The sequence below is a fragment of the Myxocyprinus asiaticus genome, chromosome 13 (genome assembly GCF_019703515.2).
Source record: "Myxocyprinus asiaticus isolate MX2 ecotype Aquarium Trade chromosome 13, UBuf_Myxa_2, whole genome shotgun sequence".
NCBI classification, from domain to species: Eukaryota; Metazoa; Chordata; class Actinopteri; order Cypriniformes; family Catostomidae; genus Myxocyprinus; species Myxocyprinus asiaticus.
In genome coordinates, this window is record NC_059356.1 from 39,513,620 (window position 1) to 39,539,828 (window position 26,209).

The following is a 26,209-nucleotide window of genomic DNA, read 5'->3' on the forward strand; positions in this document are numbered from 1 at the left end:
TCACATTGTTTCCCCCATTCTGATGGTTGATGTGAACATTAACTGAAGCTCCTGACCCGTATCTGCATGATTTTATGCACTGTACTGCTGCCACATGATTGGCTGATTAGATAAATCGCATGGATGATTGTTGGTGCCAGACAGGCTGGTTTGAGTATTTCTGTAACTGCTGATCTCCTGGGATTTTCATACATAACAGTCTCTACAATTTTCTAAGAATGGTGCCAAAAATAAAAAACATACAGTGAGCGGCAGTTCTGTGGACGAAAATGCCTTGTTGATGAGAGAGGTCAACAGAGAATGGCTAGACTGGTTCGATCTGACAAAGTCTACAGTAACTCAGATAACTGCTCTGTACAATTGTGATGAGAAGAATAGCATCTCAGAATGTTATTCTGAGATGCGGGTTGGCGCTGTTTTGGTGGCACGAGGGGTCCTACACAATATTAGGCAGGTGGTTTTAATGTTGTGACTGATCGGTGTGTGTGTGTGTGTGTGTGTGTGTATATATATATATATATATATATATATATATATATATATATATATATATATATATATATATTAGGGCTTTCAATTGATTAAAATGTGTAAATTGTAATCTAATTAATTATATGAGATGCTGATTAATAAATAAAATTAATAGCAATTAATCACATATTATATATCAAGATTTGCTATGAAAGCCTTTCAAATAACAACAATTCAATGTATGATAAAATAATTATGAATATTTATATTTAAATAATTACAAGTAAAATGCATATTATTAAAAGAATAATTCAGATAATTAAAATGCATTACATTGTTGTGGTAGTAGAGTAAAGCATTGATAAGACAATACAAAAAGTGGCCTTAAGAGGCAATTTATTGTTTATTTCCATATAATTAAACTTAAGCCTATCATTTGCCTAGAGTCCACAGCAATCCATTTTGCAATTGAATTCGTCAGTCTCTTCAAGATCAATTTATTATAAGGGCTTGTCTAAGGATGCATCAATGTACACCTGCATCAGTCAGGTGCTTTTGGAGCTTCTCACTTTTGGTCGTGTCATGTCATAAACACAGCATTTTTAGGGCACTGTGTATAGTTAAACGTAGTTTGAAACAGAAAAACACGACTCGAGATCCTTGCATTCAGAATTGCCCTCCGTCCAGTTATGTTTGAACACAGGAATGCATCCATATCTTGTGCTGTCGCTAGTGTGCACGTTGCTTCACGCTCCGATGGTAGGAATATTCCTTATTACGGTCCGGGACATTAATAGTTGTGCTAAAGTTTTTAATGAATTATGTTTTTTTATATAATTAATCGCACTGAATTAATGTGTTAAATCTACAGCCCTAATATACAGATATATCTGAAGAGCAGTAACTGAAGTTTGGGTAACCATTCGACCTGTTCGCCACTTGCAATCACTTTAATTACTAATTAAAGAGTTCAACATAATTTTTAACCCTCTTCCTCTTTTATTCTACCTGAAATATCTTTACAATGGTGTAATTGATTCGGTTCAATCAATTTCTGCCTTGATAATGGTTCCATTCAATGTCATGCAGTCATTACATAAAGATTTTGGTCAATAGCCTGTAGTCATAACTCACCCTATCCAATATGGTTATTCTGATGATTAATTGTGTTTATATAATTAACTTAAGTTATAGTAGATGATAACATTCTGACTCATTCTTCACATTTAAAACCTCAAAGTGCTTGTCTGACAGCAAATGTCCCCCTGAGATAGGTACTGTATAGGATTTTTTCTAAAGCCACTGTAGATATAACCTCAACAACAAGGAGATATAAATGAAGTATCTTAAATTTGTTCGTAATTTACAGTTAAAACACAGAGGATGAATGTGATTATATGCGTTTTATCTGTCCTCGTTATATTAGGTACACTATCCAGGACCTGTTAGAGCACACCTTCTTCCAGGAGAATAATGGCGTCCATGTCGAGCTGGCCGAGGAAGATGACATGGTGAAGTCTGGCCTTAAACTGTGGCTTCGAATGGACGACACAAAGAAGCTTCATGGCAAATACAAGGACAACAATGCCATTGAGTTCCTGTTCGAACTCTACAAGGACGTCCCAGAGGAGGTGGCTCAGGAGATGGTGAGATATGAGATCTCGATTTACGTTCATAAATGATCAATTTTCAAATTCGCAGGATAAAGGTGGAGTGTGTAATTTCTGTACCACTACCAAACAAAACAGCACCAAAAAGCACTGCAAAAATTATTATTTTCGAACAAGTTTGAAACAGTCCATTAGTCTTTTATTGTAATGTCTGGCCAAGTTGGGCTGGTATTTTCATTTTTGGGTGAACTATCCCTCAAAAATATATTCAAATGACATCCATATTTTTCAGGTCATTCTTGGCTTCGTATGTGAAGCCGACTACAAGCTTGTGGCCAAAGCCATCCGTGACCGTGTCACCGCCATCATGCGCCAGCGAGAGAAGCTCCGTCGGCAGGCTGAAGAGGCCCAGAAGAGGCATCAAGAGGAGGTGATTGAGGAGGAACCAGAACCCACTCCTGAAGCCGAACCTTCCGTTTCAAACCCATCAGCTCCCAAGCCTCCTGTAGAGACGCCCACATCCACACCTACTCAAGCTCTACCCACCGTCACAGTGTCTGGCCCTGTTTCACTGCCTGCAAACAAATCTGTAGACTCTGGTTTCAATGCCAGCTTTACCACTGAACCTGAAGAGCCAGATGCAGACCAGAGGCAGCATTTCAACATATGTCATGCCAGCTACTCATCGGCAGCATGTGAGTGTGTGTGTGTGTGTGTGTGTGTACAGTATATTACACTGTTGGATGGAGGTAGCTACTTTGAAACTGCAGCTTTCTGAGCTAAAAGCTACTCATAATTTAAAGTTGTTCAACTACTGTCAAGCTACTCTTTTGAAAAAGTAATTAGTTATCCTACAAGGTTCTAACAAAAAGCAGCCAACTACGTTTTGCATTTAAGTTACTTGAGGGGGCAATACCTTTTCAAATTTAACTGATGATCAGACCCATGTTTTACAAAAAATAATGAGGGTTTTTTATGAATTAATGTAAATTATAATTACATAAACTTGTAAAGACAAATGTTCTCTAAATACAACCAAAAATTTTTTATATACCCTTAATTTATATAACTACAGTCAAAAACAGAAATTAATTAAACTAAATATTTCAGATTCAGGAAACTGAATCAGTGAATCATTTTTTCACCAGAATAAATCTGACTTTCCAACACCACATATGAGGGAGAGAACAGTTTAGGAAAGTACATTTGATTATTGCCTCAGCTCATCTGAATGTAATGCACAAACAATTTGTCATAAAAATCACCAATGCAACACGGCTACTTGTTAGAAAACGTTGCTTGTAACTGGAAAGGTCACACTGTTTGACAGCTGATCAGCTGTCACACAAATGTAGTTACGTTAGTAGCGTCACTACTGTACTTTTAGTTTATTACTTCTCAACACTGTTATGTTTATACATATGAGTGTGCTCCAAGTATTTACAAAGGTGTATTGTCCGAAATTCATTAAGCGAATCAATCTTTGAGTCTGTGTTGTAAGTTTCCGAAATCCTATCTGCTGTTGATCTGTTGCCTCCATTACTTGCTGAAAGCCTTTTTTTCCATGGCTTTATCCCACACATATTACTGTAGAGCCAACACTACTAAATGAAACCTAAGACAGTGCCTATTATACACACAGATACGACTGCGTATGTGTGTTACATGTTTTTCCAGTCAGTCAAATGTTTCCAATGACCGACAAAACTTTTAAATCAATGTGATATACTCATTAGTGGGCAAACAATAGGGCTACATACAGTACCTTTGTTACTGTACCATTTGAATGGGACATACTGTATGTATGTATGTACAGTATATTGGATATTAATGGAGTAACATCTCCATTTACATTTATTTCAGTCACTATTGCCATTTTCTTACGTCTTTTTAACAATTAACATTTTCTGATTAATTGTTTATAGAAAATCAACATTGTACATTTTAGAGTTACATTTTTAGTACATGCCTATTTCACAAATGAAACTCTCTTGCCTTTTTCGCAGTAATGTCAAATTTGTTACAGTGTTACCTCTTTAGCCCCATTGTATGCTATCATCTAAAATCATGTTAGTAAATTATATACTAACATATTACCTGTTAAAATTTTTAAAAACTCTCTCTGTGTGTGTGGACATGTGCATGTGCAATGCAATTTGTGGGAAAGATGCAGTACCCAGTGGAGCAGGTTGGCAAGCTAGAGAACAAGAGTCAAGAGAATAGAGCTAGGGGCAACATTTTAGATATTTTGAATTAATTTGTAGGTCATATTTGATTCCTAGATGTACAAAAAGCTATTTAAAACTGTAAATATATATATATATATATATATATATATATATATATATATTACCCATTAAGACAATGGAATGAACAATTTGTTTTGAATCGTTTCTAAGCAATAATGTACAAAAGTAAATTGTCTTTTTTATTTATTTTAATGGTCTTGACAAAGTCACAATGTTTGGTTCCAGTACCAAAAACTATGCAGTATTTATTATGTATTCTTTACCTGTGCAGGTCAAAAATGACCCTTTTCACAATTGAGGGTTTAATTTATTAATGGACATTTCGATAAGTGTGCAATGTTTTGAAGTTATAACAGATTAAGTCATACAACTAATGAGTTTTCAGGATCAATCATTGCTGATGTTTCCAAATATTTGAGTGCACATACCTTAGGGTCTCATTCAGCCGAATGCATTCTTGTGTTAAAAAGTCTAGGCACAGTGCAACGAATAGAACAGAATGCAGATGTCTCGAGATGCATTTTAAAAACTGAAGTTCTTTTCAATTGACATGGTGTCTTAAAAATGTGGCTCTCCAGAGCGAGACGCTGACAAAACAGCTAAATGCATCGTAGCGGTCAAATATGTCTGTCTAGCGCATGTTTACAATTGTAATACAGTGCAGACGGACGCAAAAATGTGTTAGGTATGAACGGCCCTAATTTATCAGTCTAGTCTTAGAATTTAAAAAGAGAGCATGTATACATTGGATTTGAGAGATTTTTGTAATGGATAAGTTTAAATAAGTTTGCTAGTGTGTTTTAAAAACCATGTAATACCCTATAGATTGGCAGTGTTTGTTGTGAGCATATATTGTGGCTACTTTGCAGCCTTGCTAGTTCACATATGAAATCTCTAATATTAGCTAGCTGCACACTAACAAAATCTTCTTGTTTTGTTTAATTGTGGTTACCATGGCAGCTGATTGTGAGACAGATGGCTACCTTAGTTCCTCTGGGCTTCAGGAGTCTTCAGAGGGTCACAATCCTGTGGCAAGCCAGCCCTCCACAGCTCCACAACCAACTAGTGTAATGCCAAATGCAGAAGCCCCAACCATTGAAGCCCCACCCACTGAAGCACCTCCCATATCGGCTGCACCAATCCCAGCTCTCCGTTTTCCCTCGGTAGGTAGCAAGTGTGCCAGGGGCAAAGAGGATGCTTAAAATGATGTACAGTAATGATTTATTTGTATTATTTAACATGTGCAGCAAAAATAATCAAAAGTTGAAGGGAAAATGTTGGGGTTTCAGACCATTAGACTGCAGAGATTACAGAGAAACTATTATGCAAATGCACTAAATCCCTAAATGTGTATAATTTATGAATTGTGCTCATTTGGATGAGGTTTACTTTTAAATCATGATTTGCATTGCTAATCGTTTTCCTTTGCCATTGGTCCTCCCATAGAGCATTGCTGTGTCCCAAAATACAGACAGGACCCAGTCAGGAAATGCCAGCGGTTTTTCTTCTCCTGTTGACAGGTAATTTTATACCCTGTGTCAGAAACACTTGATTTTTTTAGTGCTGCTTCTCTTTTAAGACTTGATAGTAAACACCTACTGTTATGATTGGCTCTCTGCTCTTGAGTGATTGGCTCTCTATCCTTGCCATCTCACTGCTCACTGCTACTGTGTGGAGCTATGGAAGGTAAGGTAAGGTAGGCATTGATATGTTGTTGTGGGGGCGGTCACATGCAAATGCTCAGTACAGTGTGACATCACAATGTGGAGGAAGTAGAGAATGAGTCATTTTGGCAGCTTGGTTTCAACAAATGCTCTTTTTACAGTAAGAGGACATTTTGAGTTCTGAAACTTACAGTATGTTTTTACAGTACAGTGACCTCTTGTATGTTCAAAGTTAAAGGAAAATTTGATTTCTCATGTCATAACCCCTTTAAAATTGAAGTGTGAAATTTATTTGCCTCTAGTGGCAACAAATGAAATTGCACAAATAATGAACACTCCCGCTGTCTGCCATTGGTCGAATAAACACAGTCCCGCCTCAAACGCACACCATTGGTTGAGCCAGTGTTGCTGTGTCGGCCTGGTCAGGATGCTCAAACAAAAAGAGCAATATTTTGATAGCTTCCAGAGCCACAGTGTTAACAGTTTTAAAGGAAACCCATTGCGGATTGGCTTACTTGTAGTCACACATATCAAGCTTAGGTTGTATTTTAATGTCGAATAAATTACACACTTTACCTTTAAATAATATTTTAATTATTGGTCTGCATCTGTCCTCTGTGCGAAATGGGCTTTTGTTTTGATTTCAAGATATGAGCCCAGCTGTGAAAGTTATATCTTACTCACTAACTGACCAGCGTAGTGCCACATGTACAGACAGTGGCCGCAGTGCTCCAGTGGATTGGTCCCTATCTTGTATGACTCATTCACACACACACTTGCACACACACATTCACACACACACAGCTCAGTGGGAAGTGCATTAATGGTAATGATTTAGCTCAGGGAACCAATTTAACATGAAGGCCATTTCTGTTGGAGGCGTGATGAAGGGAAAGCAAAGGTAGCATATGGTCTAATAGGTACACAAGTACACAATTGCATTATTCTAAATTAGCTCAACCTGATTGAGAAGATCTATCCTCAAGTACTTAACCTTTATGTGCTAATGGTAAATTGATAAAGGGAAAGCTCTGTGAAGATCAGTTCTGTGAATTTCAGAACATCACAAATAGCAATTCACCAGTGTACTAAACAATTTTGCCTCTTTTGTATGTGGTATTTCAGTGCAAAAATAGATTTTTACCAACCACCCGCAAACGAATTTAACTAATTTAACTGGGTATATTTCCAGACATTTGATCTAGTGAGCACACTTTCTGCAATTTAAAGAGCCAATTCAGGTGTTTGGATTACTGTGGTGGAGCGATGCTGAACAGTCCTTGTAAAGGATGCCAGATTGTGGCAGTCTGCTGCATCTTCCTCAACCTAGCTTTCAGAACCGGCCTGCAATATTGGGAATTGCGGCATGCAAATTACATTTTTTGGACCGTGTTTGGATCGAGTCCTTATTTTCATAATTTATTTAGTGAATTGGGTGCTAAAACAACGCAGACAGTGCATGCACGCTGTCTGCAGGTACAATTAATTCTTAGCAAATTCCTCCCCATGTGTTTTAAACATATCATCATGTGACCCTTCCTCTCTGAACAGCTATGCCTCTGATGTCACCTCCGGCTTGAGTGACGGACACGAGGGTCTATCAGAGAGGGGTGGGAAAGGTCAGAGCAAACGCACAGGCACCAAGCTGCTGAGGAAGAGGGCTCGCTCACGTCTACGCATCACTGAGGTGACTCAATGTTCAGTTAACTAGTCTTAATTAACTGTCCATCTGTGGTTCCAAACCTCTCAATCCATTGACACAGAGTCTGTTTACGGATTGTAGGAACTGCTCGCAAAATTAGATGAAGGTTTTTTTTGTTGGTGTTGTTGTTGTTTTGTGATGCTCTCCCATAAAAAATCCTGTCTTATTATACCTGTCTGTGTGTTTCCTCATATAGCTGTCTGATAAAGTGGACCGGGTGGTAGAGTGTCAGCTACAGACACACAACAGTAAGATGGTGACTTTTAAATTCGACCTGGATGGAGACAACCCAGAAGACATTGCTGCAGTGATGGTGAGCTACCGCAAAAGTAACCAGGATTTCTGTATGAATTGGACATAACATTTGATCTGCTCTTCAACAAAGTGACAACAGTAGACAAATGCAGTCTTCTTAAACAAATAACACACAAACAATGTGTAAAACTGCTAATGTCCACAGAGCATAATTTTTCTTTTTCTTTTTTTTTTAAATGAAAATTAGCAAATTATTTGTTTGCACCAGGGCAGTGGTGGCTCAGCAGGTAAGGCTCTGGGTTACTGATCAGAAGGTCAGGGGTTCAAGCCCCAGCACTGCCAAGATGCCACTGTTGGACCCTTGAGCAAGGCTCTTGACCCTATCTGCTCCAGGGGTGCCGTATCATGGCTGACCCTGCACTCTGACCCCAGCTTAGCTGGGATATGTGAAAAAAAAAAAAGAATTTCACTGTATATGTGCAAATGTGTGATAAATAAATATAATTAAATTATAATTATAAATTATTACCTAGACCAAAGTGCAAACAAAACAAAGCAAGTCAAATTATTTTTATTGGTATATATGTAGCACTTTTGGTTTCAAAGCAGCTTTACAGAAAATCATACTGTAATGTCTAAAACTCCATAAGATTTTAGTTAAATGTTAGTGGAGTGCAAAAAACATTGGGAGAAACCAAACTCAGCTAGGGAATCCAAAAAACAAACAAACAAAACAGAACAAAAAAAACAGTCATACTTAAATAAAAATCTAGCTATACTATCTGTTAAAGTGCTGGTAAAGAGTTTCCACTCAAGGTGTCCCCAATGTCCCCGTCGGTCTGTAAACTAAAAGTTATGGAGGCCAAACAGGACAGAGAGACACAAATAAGACGGCTCTCTTATGAGAACAGCAGTGTAAATGTGAGAAGTGTTGATGGTTCAGCATCTGTGTTTGCATAAACTCTGCAACCTCAAACACAGTGGAAATCTATGCGTCATTTGTCTCACCTGTTCATCTGACACATTTTGTTGCACCTTCCCTTATTATGGGAATCACCAGAGTTTAAAACAAGTGTATATGGCTCCATTCTGGCTTGTTAGCTTTTTAGACATATTTTTAGCCTGCACTTACCTCATAACCTGTTTGTGACTAATCCTAAAAAGGGTAAGCATATAAAGGTACATCTGAAAATTAATTCATTGCTATATTCCAACACATTAGGGCCCACATAATACATTTCCAGTTTGACGCCATAATACATACAGTTTTTCTAAAATATTTCTTTTATTTTCAATTTTATAGCTTGTAGAAATAATGAAAATAACATTGATAAGATAGGAGAGTTTGCCTTGAGGTCAGCTGCCTTCTCAAATGCTGCCTTTTTTCTTTAGATAAAGATTGTGAGTTTATGGCAAACTTTATATACAAAGTCGCATGTCCTCAGCATTTGCAGGGACTCCCTTTTCAATATTCTCCACAAAAATTTGACCAACTCACTCATTGCTCCTCTCCCCAGACTCTTAAATGTTTGGTTAAGGAAGTTTTAAACACACAGTATGTTCACACATCACCATGTTCTCAATGAGTACTAAATATAAGCCCTAGCGCTGTTTGTGTTGAGGGCCTTGCTGTCCAGGTTCCTTTAGCAATTTTGGGCCACATGGCCTGATGCTTTGGAGACCCCTGACAGTCTGAGGTCCCCAGGATCATGGCCCCTGACCCAGTCCATTATCCAGCCTTGTTTTCTAGTTTAGACAGTGAAAACATTGTAATAGCACATTTGTCCGTTGCTTTCTCTGGCTTCCTTTTATCAGCTGTGACTAAAAGTTGTTTTTATGGGTTTGTCATTGGTTATGGTCAGACTGGATTTTGGAGTCTTAAACAGAGACAGCAGTGTTTGCCTTTGACACATAGTGACAACGTCTTTTTGTTTGTTCACTGCTCTGTATCAATTTAATTTATTGGCAAGCATTGAGAACTCATTAAGAAAGACTTGTATGCAGATCACATACTGTAATACTACAAATGAAAGTCAACCCAATTAGCTTATTTGTCACCTTTTAGGTACATAATGAGTTTATCCTACCTGGAGAGAGGGAGGGATTCATCCACCGCATGAGGGACATAATTTGTCGGGCAGAGGCCCTGATGAGGAGAGAGCCTTTGGGGCCACTCGGTCTAGGAGACACCCCTCAACTGCCTTACCTGAGTGGAGCCAGATCACTGTCCGCCTCACAGGTGTGTATCAATTCTTCTCAAACACCACAGCCTGTTGAATTAGTTCTCTAATCTTGAAGCACATGCTCTTTAAACAAGTGACTTAACACTATTATCATTTTTATCTGATTTATTTGCAACTGAGCAGAGTACAGACATTGTGGCAAAGTTTAATTGTACTTACAGTAATTAACCAAATTCAGAAGTCAAGAGTGTAACAGTGTCCGCCCACTTTTATTTATAGCCGTATTGGCTCCGGAAGTGTTTTTCCCATGCTTTTTTCCCCATAGGGATTTAAAAAAATTCCTTTATAAAAGAGTTCTAACCCATGAACCAAACCAACTAGTTCCGAGGCGAATCACAACTATTTGAAAATCGGAAAAAGACAAAGGTACAAGACTCACTAATTATCATTTTACATGAGGGAATGAACTACAACCATGAAGCATTACAATGGACAATCAAGTAAAAAATGATGGGAAATATAAAACTGAAGTTGGCTAAGACTAAACTAAACTAACTAAACTAAGACTTAAAGTTGATTATAAGTAATGAAACAATACATATTAAGTTTATTTCAAAGTAAAGTAGTTTGAAAGTGTAGGGAGCCCGACTCAGTTGTGTCATTCGCCATGCGTTATTGGAGTGAGCGGTCACTGATGGGCTCTTTTGCGCAATTGGTGAAAGGTGCCATGCATTGTTCCTGGCAGGCTACTCAGCCTTGCAGGCTCCATATGGTTAGGATTAGGGAAGGGTTAGGACATATGCTGCTTTTTTCTTGTGTGTGGAAGTAACATGGTCTGATGGCTTCAACAGAAGCATATACCATCGATTAAAAACATTAGAGCTTGCGGTAGTTCGGTCTTTAAAGGTTTACAAGTTATCGTTTAAAAATCAGTTCCCCCATAGACAAAATGAATGGGATTTTTCTTCCAGAAACTGATTGTTGCCCTTAATTGAAGTATTAGTTTCCAAAGAAAATAAAAAATTGAAGATAAGTCTTTTTTTTTTTTCATTCAGTCCTGTTTATTGTAACTAGAAATTGATCATATTAGTTTCAGACAATGGAACTGTACACTCACCCTTTTGTCCCTTGAATGTTCTTTGATTTCTCCCTTCTCTCTCAAATGTGATTTTGTCAGTTCTCACGGCCATGGTTGCCATTCAAGTAAGTGTTTTGAATTTGATGGCCATGAAAGTAGATTAGATTTGTAAGGTGACGTTCTGACACTGAACAAAACTAGGACACAGCGCAACAAATAAAACAGAACTCCGGTATCTCGAGACACATTTTAGCCAAAGTCAAATTTAGTCAAAGACGTTCGTCTATTGCATGTTAATGTGGAAAAACAATTGAAAAACAGTGCAAATGGATTGTATTTGCCCTGGCGCCATATTATAGAAATTGCCTCTCTTATGTCTCAAGTTAAGAGCTAAAAAGTTCAAGTTAGGATCTGAACTGATATGATAGGATGTTTCTGAGCTTTTGGAGAGTCAGAACTCAAATTGCTGGTTTTAGTCCTGTCTCTTTGGTAGATCTTATGGTATCTTAATGGTTTGGAGTGTGTAAGTCCAAAGCTAACCACCAGGGTACCAGGCAGGCACCAGGGCCAAACACCAGGTTAAAATTAAATTGTTTACTGTGACATTGTAGATATTCTTGTTCAGAAATATGATGTCCTTAGAAAGTCATTATACCATGTTAGAGTGAACTCTTCACTCTTGTTCAAAGTGACACATTGAGTTGTTCCTCACACTGAATGTAATAAGAGAACTTCATCAATATTGAATAGTCATTAGTGAGAAAGGACTCTATAACAATGTGATTGGATCCTGTATTTGTGTTCCTGACTCTTATCTTCAACTTACATGTGTTCTTAAGGTTTTTTACTCTGGTAGATGGTGACGTTAATGCAAACATGTGTTCTGTTTTTCCCGACAGCCCAATCTCCACACACAGGGCCTCGCTCGCACTCACTCTTCCTCGTCGTTGCCAGGTAACAAGTATACACAAGCACATACACGTGCAAACAAACACTGATCATAGCTTTCGTATAAAGCTTAGTCTTCACCGTGAGGTCCAAAGCAAATGTTCTGTGCTGTCTGACAAGGTATAGAGGTGAACTTCATGAAACCTGTCAAGAACATGTACATTTTTCTCCACAAAATAAAAAAAGAAGAAGAAAGAAATTATAATTATATAAAAATTTTTGCTTAAAAAAATAATTAGTTATGGACCATTAGGAAAAAAATTTTTTACGGTCCTAAAATAAGCTTTATTTTATTTTATTTTATTCTGTTTTGGGGCGAAATGTAAACAGGAAGGGTTTTTGTAAGATTCACCAACCGAAACTTTTACTCTTTGGGTTACTTAAAATTTTTCACTGACTTAATACAAAGTTGAATTGATTTAAAATTTCACTCGTCGCTGAATATTTGTATGTGTTTATCCTGTAGATTACGCTGCCTCCAGTATAGGTCCGGTGACCCGGGGTTCCTCTCCTACAATCAGCGCGGACTTTTACGTTGACTATGATGCTGTTCCACAGGTCCGCCCCCTGCGCTCACAATCCTTTCACACTACAGGTACCGTACTTCATTCCTCTTTCAACCTCTGATATCACAAAACACTTTCAGATCATTCTTTCTGCCCATCTAATCATTTGTCAGTTTTAGCAACATGCGCAGTTACAATCAAGCTACAGTGGGTTTTGCATTGTCAAGCTACAGTCTTCATCTGTCAGTCAAACTATACATGACACAATGCGTAATCGAATATATGAAAGAAGGACATCAGCTGAGGAAGTGTTACAAGTCCTGCATCACCCCTCTTTTTGGAGCATGCATACATTGATACATGTTGAAAGAAGCCGAACTATGATCGCATACTGTATGTAAAAAAATAAGACTTGTACGATTTTAGTCAGACTTAAGCGTTTCAATTATTAATTATTGTTTTAGTCCAACAGAAATCAAACTTTTAAAGCGCATGTAATCATACTGTCACATCACCACTCAGCTTACACTGTCAAGGCAAACCAGCTTTGGACTCTTCATGCAATGAGAGCTACAGTATGTTCTGTCACATCAACACAGTGTTCATCCTTTGAGATGTTCACTGTTTAAAGAGCATCATAATGAACATTCTCTCTTTCTCCCTGTTTCATTCTCTGATGTCATTGTCACAGAGAGCAATTTTCTCCTGTATATTTCTCTTTGTGTGCTCCATTAGCATTAAGAATCCTGGAGCAAATCTTACCAAATCTTGTGTATCTCACTCTACACTTCCAAAAGCACTGCGATTGTTTTTCTAATCACCCATTCCCATGGAGACCAGGCATTGACGCCAGTGTCATTGTTGACGCATCTCAGGATTTGTTTTTGACACCCGCTGATTTGAATTGGACAAGTAGATTTCATTACCTGAGAGAAAAAAACTACACACATTGCACATCCGGTGTACACCATATAAAAGATCTGTTTGAAGATAAACAGGTACTGCTTTCTTGTCTTAAAAAAAACAAAAAAAACATATGGTGACTAATCAATTTTGCTACCATGGCTGCGCAGGAAGTAGAAGATTGGCACAGGAAGTTTGATAAGAGCTCAAATGCGGTTTGCTTCTCAGGAGAAAGATCATGTCGCAGATTGTGGTTTTCTTTTTGTGCCACAATACCGTGTTTATGGAGCCTTTTTAACATCAAGCATGACATTGACAGTCTTTTTTCATACTTCTTTTTTTACTTCTCAGTTGAACACTGAAAGTGATTAGCATTTATTATATGTTCACAATGACTGTGATTTGCAGTGACAAAGCAACCAGTGAGGAGACTACCAATGGGGCTGAAGACAGTAGAGCTCACTTGATCTGCCTTCTATTCCTGCTAGAAAATCGAGCTTTAACTAACCTAAGGGGTCTTCTGCACGAGATACTTAAAAAACAGAGAGGCCAGGCACAACAATGATAGACGTCCATCTAGCGCATGTTTACATAGAGAAACAATTGAGAGAATGCACTCAAAAATGCATTCCGTATTAACGGACCCTAAGACGATTTACTGGTCTTTGCTGGTTTAAGCTGGTGCTCAGCTGGTTTAGTTGTGCAGACAACTGGTCTCCCAGTCTGACCAGCTGACAAGTACTCAAAACCATGCTAAAACCAATCAAAAGATCAGCCTTGACCAGGATGGAAGACCAGCTAAGACCAGCAAACCATCTTAGACAGGTTTAAGTTGTTTAAGACTTGTTCTTTCTGCAGGGTTGAAACATGGTTGCTGTTTTCTAGCTTGTCCAAGCTGGCTGACCTTTTTGGAACAGCAACAAACAAGCTATCAGCTTCAGGTGGTAAAGCTGTTTTTTGGAACATGAAACCAACTAGAAAGCTGGTCTCCCAGCCTGACCAGCTGACAAGTGCCCAAAACCACTCTAAAACCAGTCAACAAACAGCCTTAATCAGGCTGGGAGACCAGCTAAGACCAGCAATCCAGCTTAGGTTGATTTACAATGTTTTTCTCAGTAGGTTTGGAACATAATAGCTGATTTCTAGCTGGTCTAAGATGGTCATTAGCTGTTCCAAGCTGGTAGACCATCTTGGATCAGCAGTTAACCAGTTACCAGATGGTCTAACCAGCTTCAGGTGGTCAAATTGGTTATTGGAACACGGTGACTGGTCAACCAGCAAATGTCCAGCTTGGACCAGTTTAAGACCAATTTAGATGAGCTTAGACCAGCTTTGATCATTTTCCAAAACACAGCTACCATCTTAAGCTGAAATTTCCAGCAGTATCATACTCTGGTCGAGTAGGAATGCCTGCTGTCAACCAACAGTATTGCAACTTGACTGCAGGGATGTGTGTGTATTTATCTTAACCCAATGTTTCTCTCTCTTCTTTTCATCAGGTTCCTCACAGACTTACCAGTCTTCTGCCCTAAAATATCCACAGTACTCCCACCCTGATGTTCTGCCACATCTCCTACCAAACCAGATGTCTGCCATGCCCCCTCAGTTCACCAAACCACCTTACCTTCATGGTGGCCACTACCCCTATCCCTACTCCATGGATCACGCCCCCCTCAAGAACTCAATCAACCCAAGTCCTCTCACACGCGTCCCTAGCAACCCAAACTTCTCCTCCTCCTCCTCTGTTGTTTCTCCGGTTCAGCAGTGTGTCGAGATGGGTTCTCAGACAGAAAGCAACAATTTTTCCCTTCCAGTTGCAGTTCCACCTGGCCAACAAGCTGCAGGCATGTGGCCACCTCCCTCCCAACAGCCCTTCATTTCTCTGGCCAATGTTCTTTCTCTGGCTATGAACTTTGCACAGTCCTTTATACCAGCTGGACCCATGTCCAACCACATACCTCAAGGTTTCCACCCCCAAATGGCCTCTCAACCAGGTTATGGGCCTATGTATGCGGCCCAGCAAGCAGGCATGGGCAACCCTGATGCTCCATATCACCAGGGGATGCTGACAGGGCAATATATGGACATGTGCCAGTATCCTGATCCACAGATTCCAGCACCAATTCCCAAGCCCCAGGAGGTAAGCCAAACAGCAAGTCCACCCGAGAATGTACTCCTGCCAGAGAAGCCAAAAACCATCATGCATTCTGTCATCTCAGACATAGCCACTGGGACTAAACAGCTCCTTCCCACAAACCCAACCTCTTCTTCGGGGTCCCAAAGCAGCCCACAGGTGGACCAACAATTTAGCCCCACAGGGCAGCTCAGAGAGCGGGCGGACAGCTCAGCGTCGAGCTCCTACATGCCATCCAGCACCAGCTCACCAGCATCCTCCACATCCCCTAGTCCACAAAACACTGTGAGTGCTTAGAACAATACACAACACTTTATCTTAAAGGAATAGTTCACCCAAAATGAAAATTCTGTCGTCATTTACTGACCCTCATGTTTTTCAAACTTGTATGACTTTCCTTTTTTTTTTTTTCTCCCCAATTTGGGATGCCCAATTCCCAGTTCCCAAGTCCTCGTGGTCACGTAGTGATTCGCCTCAGTCCGGGTGGCGGAGGACGAATCCCAGTTGCCTCCGCGTCTGAGACCGTCAACCCACGCATCTTATCACGTGGCTTGTTGAGTGCGTTTCCACGGAGACATAGCGCATGTGGAGGCTTCATGCCAACCACCGTGGCAACCACGCTCAACTCACCACACACCCCACCGAAAGCGAACCACATTATAGCAACCACGAGGAGTTTACCCCATGTGACTCTACCCTCCCTAGCAACCGGGCCAATTTGGTTGCTTAGGAGACTTGGCTGGAGTCACTCAGCACGCCCTTGTATGACTTTATTTATTCTCTGGAAAACAAAAGGAGATGTAAGGTAGAGACTGACAGCTTCAGCCACCTTTCACTTTCATTGTATAGAAAAAAAAGAAGGAAAAAAAGATTCGAAAGTGAATGAAAAGTGAATGGTGATTGAGGCTCACATTATGCCTAGAATCTCCTGTTGTGTTCCACGTAAGAAAGAAAACCATACCCTTGAAGGGCTTTTAAAGCTCAACCTGTTGTTCTTATGATGTGTACAGTTTAAACACCCACACAAGAGGGTATTTCTTTCAATATAAATATAATAGTATACTGGTGGTAGTGGTCGAGCAATATGTGTTTTTCAACGGCCAATATTGGTGCGGTACGGTATTGAAAGGACGGGGAGCCAATTGCCAATGGAATGCTGATATATTTATATATTTGAAAACAGAAAATTTGCATCATCCATTCACAAGGTTGTTGGTAGATTTTGTAACTGACTCAAGGGCTGATTCAAAAATCACAAAATGGCCAAATATTGGCCAACTGATTGTCCTAAATGATCAGTCTATCACTAACAACTGTGGATCGGTTGTTACATTAAATCCAAATACTAAAAAATAATTCACCTAAACAATAAGTAGGTAATATTGGTCAAACCTGTTCTGTTCATGTTCATGTTCTAAGTATTTGATTGACAGTGTATCACAGAGTGGAACATGGGCGTTGTCTATTATTACATGTCTCAAAGCAACTCTAGAGGAATGTCTGGGGTTGAAATTTTTTTTGTTTTTCAACTTGTTTTAAAGGTGTCCCCGCCCAACCCAAGATCCTCCCCCAGTCTTACGATGTCTCTTGCAGTGACTGAGACAGCCAGTATTTCCAAATCCAGACTCTCACCTATATCTGAAGGTGAGTTTTAGCCTTATCTCTCTCCATCTCTGAAATACACACACCTACAAACATGTTACACCCCATGTCCCTTATACACAAATACAGACACAGAAACACGCATGAAGCCCACACACCCAAGCACAAATATTTACACACAATCATGCCCATTATTCCATGTACACAGAAACACAAATGTACATACACATAGTGTACTCTGAACTTTAAATGTAAGCATCTTTTTACTGTCTGAAATGATTGACTATCTCTGTATGTAATCATTCTACCATTACTGGTGAATTATCTGATGGGTTATCACCTGGTTATGATAGAATGCTGATTGTAAAGTGTAATTGTTTTAATAGTATTCTTCTGTAAAGTCCCTTCAACTCAGAATGCCAGAATGTCACAGATTGTGACATGATAGGAACTGTAGCCTTGGCAATCCAATAGTTGAATAGAAAATATACAGCTGCCATCTATTGACTGAAAGAGCTCACTGCAAACACATTTTTCAGTAAGATAATTGTCAAGATTATTAGTTTTGTTGAAGTCAACATTAAATGGCATTTACAACTTATTTTACTTCTGTAATGTGACATATTTGTAAGTGAAACAGAATATTTAATGAGAATAGAAATGTAGGGTAGGACTTGAGTTTGTGCATTGGATACTGGATAAAACTGAAAATAAAATGTGATTAATTTTATCCATTGGATAACCATACCAAAAAGCCATGCCATTATAGTTTGTCTTAACATTTCCACTGTCTTTGTAATCAATTAATTTCTCCTTGTCTACAGAGAAAAAGTCTATTGTCACTGTGGGACGATTCCAAGTCAGTCCGAGCAAAGACATACCCAACCCAATTCCCATTCCCAGCCCCACCCCCAGCATCACTCCCACCCCCACAGCTACGCCCACATCCACGCCCACCCAGACCTGCCCCATAGCACTTCCTCCAGCCATACCCCATGCACACAGCCATTCAGAGAGCAGCACTGATGTGCAGGTGGAATCTGAAAGCAGCTCCTGTTCTCTGTTTGAACCACTTAAACCACCTAGTGAGACTTTACACAACTCCGACAGCGCCTCCTTGTGGATTGGAGAAACTAAAGCGACAGGCAGTAAAGTTGTAGAGCCAGAGGAGGGCTGTGGAGGCGAAGAGGGGAAGGAGTCAGAAAGAAGGCAGAGAAGGATAAGTGTGAGTTTGCTGGACGGTACAGCAGGAAGTCCTCAGTTCAATCTAAATCAGCCGTGGATGAGCTACACACGAAGTACATCGTACGCCAGCAGTGACGAGACGGAAAGCGAAGACGAAGACATGTATGAGGAACTACAGGAGCTCCGAGAGAGGTGAGCCTTTAATATTGTTTATGGGTTACTTGCACTTGTGGTCCTATTTCAGCTTACTGTATAGTTATTGTAAATCAGAACTATAACGACATATTCAGTATTGGTGGGTCCAAATTTAACAGTTTAAGAACTGGTCATTGAAAACAGTTGACCACTAATCTTAACATTGTGGGGTGCGTCCCCCTCAGTGTCTAATGTGATTACTTTTTACGGAGAGCTTTTTTCAAATTCTAGCAGTTTGTTATGCAATTAACCACTCTAATTACAGACTGCCATTAAAGGTTTTCCTTCATAGATTTAATCTCAAACTGTTTTTGGATCTAACATATCCTAACATGTATCCTTTGATGGATTGCTGAATGAGCTCACTTACAATTGGATGCCATGAGCAGCATTGTTTCAGAGTGATTCTGGACTTTTTCATTTTTCATTCTTTTTGTGCATTTTGTCACTAGGCAAACACTTTCTTGCACATTTACATTTACAAATCTGGCAAATGCTTTTTATTTTAAGTAATTTTATCAGTTCTTGTGTTCCCTTAGTTTTGTTAGCACTGGCTCTTCCAGTCGAGCTACAAGAACACCACTTTTTTCAAAATAAAGTGGACTTATCTCAGTTCAATTTTATTCTAATTGTATAGTGCTTTTTACTATACATATTGTTCTAAAGCAGCTTTACAATGAATAGTTGCTTACAAACCCCAAGTGAGGAAAAACTCCCTAATATCCTGTTCCTCACCATCTCTCTCTTTCTTTCTCAGACATTTGTCAGAGGTTCAGGCTCTACAGGCCTCTCAGAAGCGAGAAATCGAGGAGCTCTATGAGCGGATAGGTAAAGTTCCTCCACCCGGAATAGTGTCCCCAGCGGCTATGTTGTCTAGTCGGCAACGGCGTCTGTCTAAGAGTGGAGGGTACCCCACTTCTCGCCGGAACAGCCTGCAGAGACTGGATATGCTGCCTCCTACAGGTACCACATGTGACATTTGAGACCGTTGGCATTCTTGTATTCAAAAAAGCTAGATGCTGCGCAACGATTGGGACAGAATGCAGGGGGTCACGAGCCACATTTTTTAAAAGTTGAATTTCTTTTAACTTGAGGGATAACTGATCAATAAACTTAAAGGTGCTGTTAGCCATTTAGACAGTTTACTAGCTACTAGCATTTGGCTAACTTCAACCACAATTCCTCTCTCCAAAACCATGCCTTTCAGACACATGTTAGCAAACCCGATGTCAGCAAAGCAGAAGCGAAAAAAATAAGTCACTGTCACAAAGCGTTTCTGATCGTCTGGTTTTCTTTCAGCTACAAAAGTTCTGAAGTTGTGATGTTTAACAATGTTTACAGAGCCTGTCACAGACAGGTCCTGATTTTTCAGGACACCTATTTCAGTGCTGTCATCAACAGATATTCAGTCAAACAACTAAGTAAAAGAATAATAAAAATAATAATAATTATTATAAATGTATAGGCCTACAGTTTTCAATGGGTTACAGAACACAGCATCCATCAAGTAGCAGAAATAGCAGATACAAATTGTACAAAACAAAGTTACAGACTCATAAATTATTACATTGCTTTCAGTGAATGTAACTTTCCTCAGGTATCATTCGGAAGAACTCCGTGAGTGGCAGCAGCAGTGGCTCACAGGAGAGGACCAGCAAAGGAGTGACATTTGCCTCTGATTATAACAGAATTGTGAGTGAATCATTCTGTTTCTTAGATTTATTGATTTATTTTTGCACCTTCAGAACTTTTTTTTTTGGCTTGTTCCCCACCCTTGCTAATATACAGTACATTTCATATTGCACTTGCATCGTCTTTAAAGAGGAATGGCGCATGCATTGACCTTTTGTTTCATCCTTTCCACAGTGATTTTATTTAGTTAAGGAACCCATTCCAGCCGTCCTGACTGAAATCAAGTTACATTATCACTTCCTCATGGATGAAATGGCTTGCAACTGCCATTGAGTGTGAACGTGTGTTAGCAGGATCAAAGAAGAGTATATTCTTCAAAGGCCGTCATGGGAATATTTTTTATTTGAAACAGTGATATACCTCTGCTCAGTATTCTTAGGTGGACTTACCGAGTGAGCTTTCTGAAGAGACCGTGTGCTTGCAAGTGCAGGTTTTTATGTTTAGAACTGATACTAGCACAGATTTTGAGGAGATTGCCCTCTCATTTGCAGTTATAGTGCCCCGTGTGGTTGAATACCTGAAATGCAACTGAGTTTTCATCTTTGTTGAGCTGTTCATGTTGTTGCTCTTTTCTCTATAATTTCTCTGTTTGCTTTAATAATAGATACAGTTATATTTTAATGATAATTTAGATTCTAAGTTCAAAGCAGTCATAAACACAAATGAATTGGTAATGTAAATAATTTAGCATTTTTGGTGTAATATTGCAACGCAACACAATGGATGCAGTACATTGGTCTATCAGTTTTGACTTTTCACCTTAAATGTAGATTTCCTTTTATGTCAAATAGTCTCATGTATATATTTTGACATTTAGAGGTAACCATCTATTCAAAGTATCACAAACAAATCGAGTTATCAAAATAAATAATTCAGGGGACAATCACTCAAATATATCTGCCTACATTTTGTTAAATACACAGCCATGCTGCCATTTTTTCTTTCTTTTTTTTTCTGAACTGTAAATTGTTGTTAGAAATTAGTTTTAACTTTAGTAGGTACTGATTAAGAATTTCGTTTTGATCTAACATCGCTTTTTTCCCAGTGTCAAAATCTACCAGAGGCTATTATCTCTCTTTATATGATTGCCTTTCAGCTTATGACTGCCGCATTTTTGCTTTATTGTAAACTCTTCTGTCTTAACGATGCCCATATTGTTATTTGTATCGAGTGTACTGAATATATTAACTCTTTAATGTGGCTTTGGTAAAAGAAGAAAAAAAAACTGACACAATGCACTTTTCTGCAAGGCACTTTCCAATAGATGCCACAGATGGTCTTTATATGATAACAGTAACGAATTGCAGCATGCAAAATCTCAGTTAAATGCATCGGTCTATGCAACAATGTTACATATACGAATGTGTTAAGACAACCTATGACGTAACTAAAGATATAACTGACAACTGAGAAACTGTGAAGTCTGAACAATTTTTGCCTTAAAGTGTCTGCTTTTGATAGGACAGCAGGTGTGTTCTTCTGCATACCCAAGAAAAAATGTATACATATTATATATTTAGACAATGAGAAAAGCTGTATCATATTATGTGAGAACACAAAATTTTGTTACTGCCATGCAGATTGTGCCTTTTGTTTTATTTTTTACATTTAACTGATGAAATGTGATTTTTGTAAATATACAAATAAATAATGATTCACAAACAACCCAAGAATTCTAAACCTTTATTTATTTCCAGGTTTTAGTGACAAATAATCCAAACCAGGTAATTGTCTTTCCACATATTTGTCATTATCTCTTTCATTCAAAGTGTCTTATTTGTTTGCATCCATCTGTTTTTTATGTTAATTTATTATTTTATATATTTCTTTTTTACAGAACAGGAATGCACTGAGCAGCTGTTATTTATAACCTCACGAATTCCCCAGATAGGTCCTGGGCTCAGTCTCAGGTTTAACTATGCCCAAAAACGTTATCGGTACTGCCCCCATTCTTATTGTGTGATTAAGACTCTGAATCTGGTTGTTCCGGGTCATCATCAAATTATATTGCTTACACATATTTATATATGCAAAATGGCCAAAGTGTATCAAACTATAGATCTGCGCTTCCACTCAAAACTACATCAGGGACTCATTGATTGTTGCCTTTCTTTCTGTTTGTTAATTAAATATTTTGACAGCAGTGTAGGGAGATGCTGGCCATAAAATAATGTAATGGTTTGAGGATGTCCCTGTTTTGGAATGAGACTTCTTGTCCCTCTGTTTATGGTTTTCAAACTTAACTATAACTGTACAAGTTAAAAAGTAATTTTTGGACAAAAAAACAACAATAAAGAAGAAAAAGGAATGCTGTTTTTATATAATAAACAGAAAGGAATGCTTGATGACAATAAAGCCTCATTTTAGTGTATTGTTGTGTCAGCATAGAAAAATGGGCTGTAAATTACAGTAACATCTGTACAGAAAAATAACTCTACATTAAGAATGAGCATGTGGTCACTTTCACCTTTTGGCCACCAGAGTTCAGTAAAGACTCTCTTTCCAACTCCATAAACACCAATGGGCAGATGTATCATTGGCTAATCCTATCTGTATCAAATAGTAACAATATCTGACATTAAAATTAGTGTGTTCCAGATAATAGTACGTTATCTATCTGTCTGTCCGTCCATCCGTCCGTCTTAAAGAGAATTTCATGCCATGGAAGTACATCCCAATATGGGCAGTCTTACATACTTATTGTACTTTTACCAGCAAAGTACATACGTTTAGTGCATAGTATTAGTATGTGATTTAGGCCAATGTCTTTACTGATATGTTAATAATTAAACACCATAACAAACCTGATGCTGTTTTAAACCGTTTCTCTACAAGCTAGTTGTGCATACACACTATGGAAAAATTGGCACAATTTTGGCAATTTGGCATCATTTATTTAGAGTGGCAGGTCAACAACTAAGTGAGAGTGTATCTATTTTAAACGCATTACTATTTAATTAGTGATATAATAAAATGCTATGTGTGTCAATCCATAGCATTCTGCTTAACATCTTTATTTGTGTTCCACTTAAAAAAAGGCCATTGTTACTTTCTAAAAATTAACTAAGTTTGTTTGGCAAAATGGTGTCACATTGGCACCCTGTGCTTGCACACTGAATATTGTGGGTTAATGCATACTGAGTCTGTTGTAAAGCATTCTCCTCTACAACAGAATACATCTTGAATCTGACAATCTGCCACCCTCAGAAGACACATGTGGCCTCATTCTCTCCTTCATTGACTCCATGTGGTCACCATGGTAACCCAGCAGTGGCATTTTATAGCTCTGCCAGGGGGTAATTCCTTCTTTTTGGCACAGAATCTCTATATGGGGACTCGTTTCGGATTCGGTCCCTAGCAACCAGTAGATAAGCCGCCTTGTTGCCATGCAAGGAGCACCATGTGAGATCTTTTCTAATCGCTGCACAGACGCTTTAAGATATGCACACCCTTCACGTGGCATTCATGGAGGGTGGATTTGAGATACCAGAAGGTCATTGCCACACATCTCAGTTATCAGGTGACCTGCACTGGTGCATTTAGAATTGGCACTCACCTGAACTAAGTGTCTTTAGTATATGCAGGAATTTCCTGTTGAATTTCAACCTTTTAACTTTTTAGATTAGTCGTTGATCAGTTTGTGTTTTTCTAAAATACCTGGTCCCCGATTACATCCAAATGTTCAAATAATTATATAAATTCTAAATATACTGTATATTTAGGCTATATCTCCAATATATATAGTACATCTAAAAATAAAGTTATAAACCTGAATACTATGTAAATATATGAAAATATGTAATAGTAAATGTGAATATATAGTTACAAATCCAGAATAAATTATTATTTATTTTATTTATATTATTAAGTCTGAATATATTATTGTTAATCCAAACATATAGTTATGAATCAGAATTTATGGTTATAAATTGGAATATATGGTAATAAATCTAAATATATAAATGAAAATCCTGAATATATGTTACATTTTCTGAATATAAAGTTGTAAGTCCAAGTATAAAGTAATAAATCTGAATGTATGACTATACATTCTGAATGTATAGTTATAAATCCTGAATATACAGTCATAAATCTGAAGCTATAAATCCTTAATATATAGTTGTAAATTTCAGTATGTAGTTATAAATCTGAATTTATAAATGCGAATCCTGAATATATAAATGTAACTTTGAATATATAGTTATAAGTCTGAATATATAAATGTAAATCTTGAATATATAGTTAGAAATACTGAATATATAGTTGTAAATCTGAGTATATAGTGATATATCTGAATATATAAATGTAAATCCTGAGTATATAAATGTAACTCAGAATATATACATGTATATTACATATATATATATATATATATATATATATATATATATATATATATATATATATATATATATATATATAAATACAGTAGAAATACATCAAATGTCACAATTACTTTTTTAGTAAATTTCTGTTGTATTTTTGCCCTTAGCCCTCATTAATTTCTGACAGTAAGCACCTATTTATAAATTAATTAAACTGACATTCAGTCATCAAAATGTGACCACACAGGATGTTTAAATCTTTTTTCAAACATTCACAAGGTAAACAAAATATTGCCCGTTGCTCTAGGATGCAATAACGCTCAGTAATAGGCTAGCCATCTCTCACTGACGGGACCGCTGTAAGCAGACATGGCAGATTCAGAAAAAGCGATTAAAGAGGTGTCAGTGGCACAGTGCAGTCGCTGCACATTTGCCGCAGGGCCGGTGGGAGCAATGCTGCCTGGAGACACTGGTAAGCTTCCTATCTCTGGCACCCACAAAGAGCGGTAGCCGATATTTCTCAGCTTCCCCTTCCTCCTCTTTCTCTCCACCCTGTTTTTGTGTCCCAGGCCTTTCTCATCACTTCACTAATTACCAGGAGATCCAGAGGAATCCTGGAATTCAAGGCAAAAACTTACAACTGGGGGTTCAGAAAAGAAAGCACCTGTTTCTAGCTAATGCTGTCTTGCATTATGGGAATAGATTAGCAAATATGTTGTATCGAGGAAAAGAAGAAAATATCAAAGGCTAAAGTCATGTTAAAACTTAAGTGTAAACACTGTGTCTCTATGGCACCGTTTATTTTGAGCAACCCATCCAGTTCGACACAACAATGACTTAACAAGTGAAGTGAATTGGGGGCGGGACTATCAGTTTGTTTAATTAAAAACATATGGGGCATATTTAGAAGGCTGTTTGAAAACATTGTTTGTTTTTAGCAATTCTGTTCTGTGGTACTAGTTGCACAGAAATTACACACATCAGGTTTAACTGAAGTCCTTTAAAATTCTAAGTAGCCTAATTGTTGCTTTTTAAGACAAGCATCACTATATCTAGTGCCATATTGAGGACAGGTGTGCTATTAGATTCTAAGTGATCGAACTTCTTGTGGATGATAAAACAGGACCAGATATAAGTATTTAAACATAAAAGGACAAGATCACACTTTTAACTTGGGTGAATGAGAAGCCACCAAGCAACATCATAAAACTTCTTACAGTAGCATCACTAGCAATGACTTAGCAACCACCCAGAACACCTTTGCAACTGTATAGCATCGCTCTGGCAACACCCAGAACACCCTTGCATCCGGGTAACATTTTGTAAAGGCAAGAGCTATTGTCTTGTTTAATGACAATGAGATCCCATGAGACCAAAGAGACTCAACTAACTTCTGTTTTGGCACCAAGAGGATCCAGTTCTTTTTTATTTCCTCTCACAACGGTTAGTTCTGAAAATGAACAATCGACTTAAGGTGAGATTAAAAGATAATGTAGACACCCAGTGA

At 38.2% G+C, this 26,209-nt stretch overlaps 1 protein-coding gene across 3 annotated transcripts in view; it reads left to right on the forward strand.

The window, feature by feature from the left end:
* Positions 1–21,133, forward strand: part of LOC127450869 (serine/threonine-protein kinase WNK4-like) — an 81,843-nt gene extending 60,710 nt beyond the window's left edge. For all 3 annotated transcript variants that reach the window (XM_051715301.1, XM_051715303.1, XM_051715304.1), the window contains 15 exons: positions 1,898–2,117; positions 2,374–2,776; positions 5,291–5,493; positions 5,777–5,850; positions 7,546–7,681; positions 7,893–8,009; positions 10,017–10,190; positions 12,112–12,166; positions 12,627–12,755; positions 15,069–15,988; positions 17,245–17,347; positions 18,130–18,682; positions 19,443–19,648; positions 20,283–20,377; positions 20,552–21,133. In XM_051715301.1, coding sequence (XP_051571261.1) covers positions 1,898–2,117; positions 2,374–2,776; positions 5,291–5,493; positions 5,777–5,850; positions 7,546–7,681; positions 7,893–8,009; positions 10,017–10,190; positions 12,112–12,166; positions 12,627–12,755; positions 15,069–15,988; positions 17,245–17,347; positions 18,130–18,682; positions 19,443–19,648; positions 20,283–20,377; positions 20,552–20,554 — 3,391 coding nt within the window. In that variant the 3' untranslated portion in view covers positions 20,555–21,133. The remainder of the gene's footprint in view (positions 1–1,897; positions 2,118–2,373; positions 2,777–5,290; positions 5,494–5,776; positions 5,851–7,545; positions 7,682–7,892; positions 8,010–10,016; positions 10,191–12,111; positions 12,167–12,626; positions 12,756–15,068; positions 15,989–17,244; positions 17,348–18,129; positions 18,683–19,442; positions 19,649–20,282; positions 20,378–20,551) is intronic.
* The last annotated feature ends 5,076 nt before the right edge of the window (positions 21,134–26,209 follow it).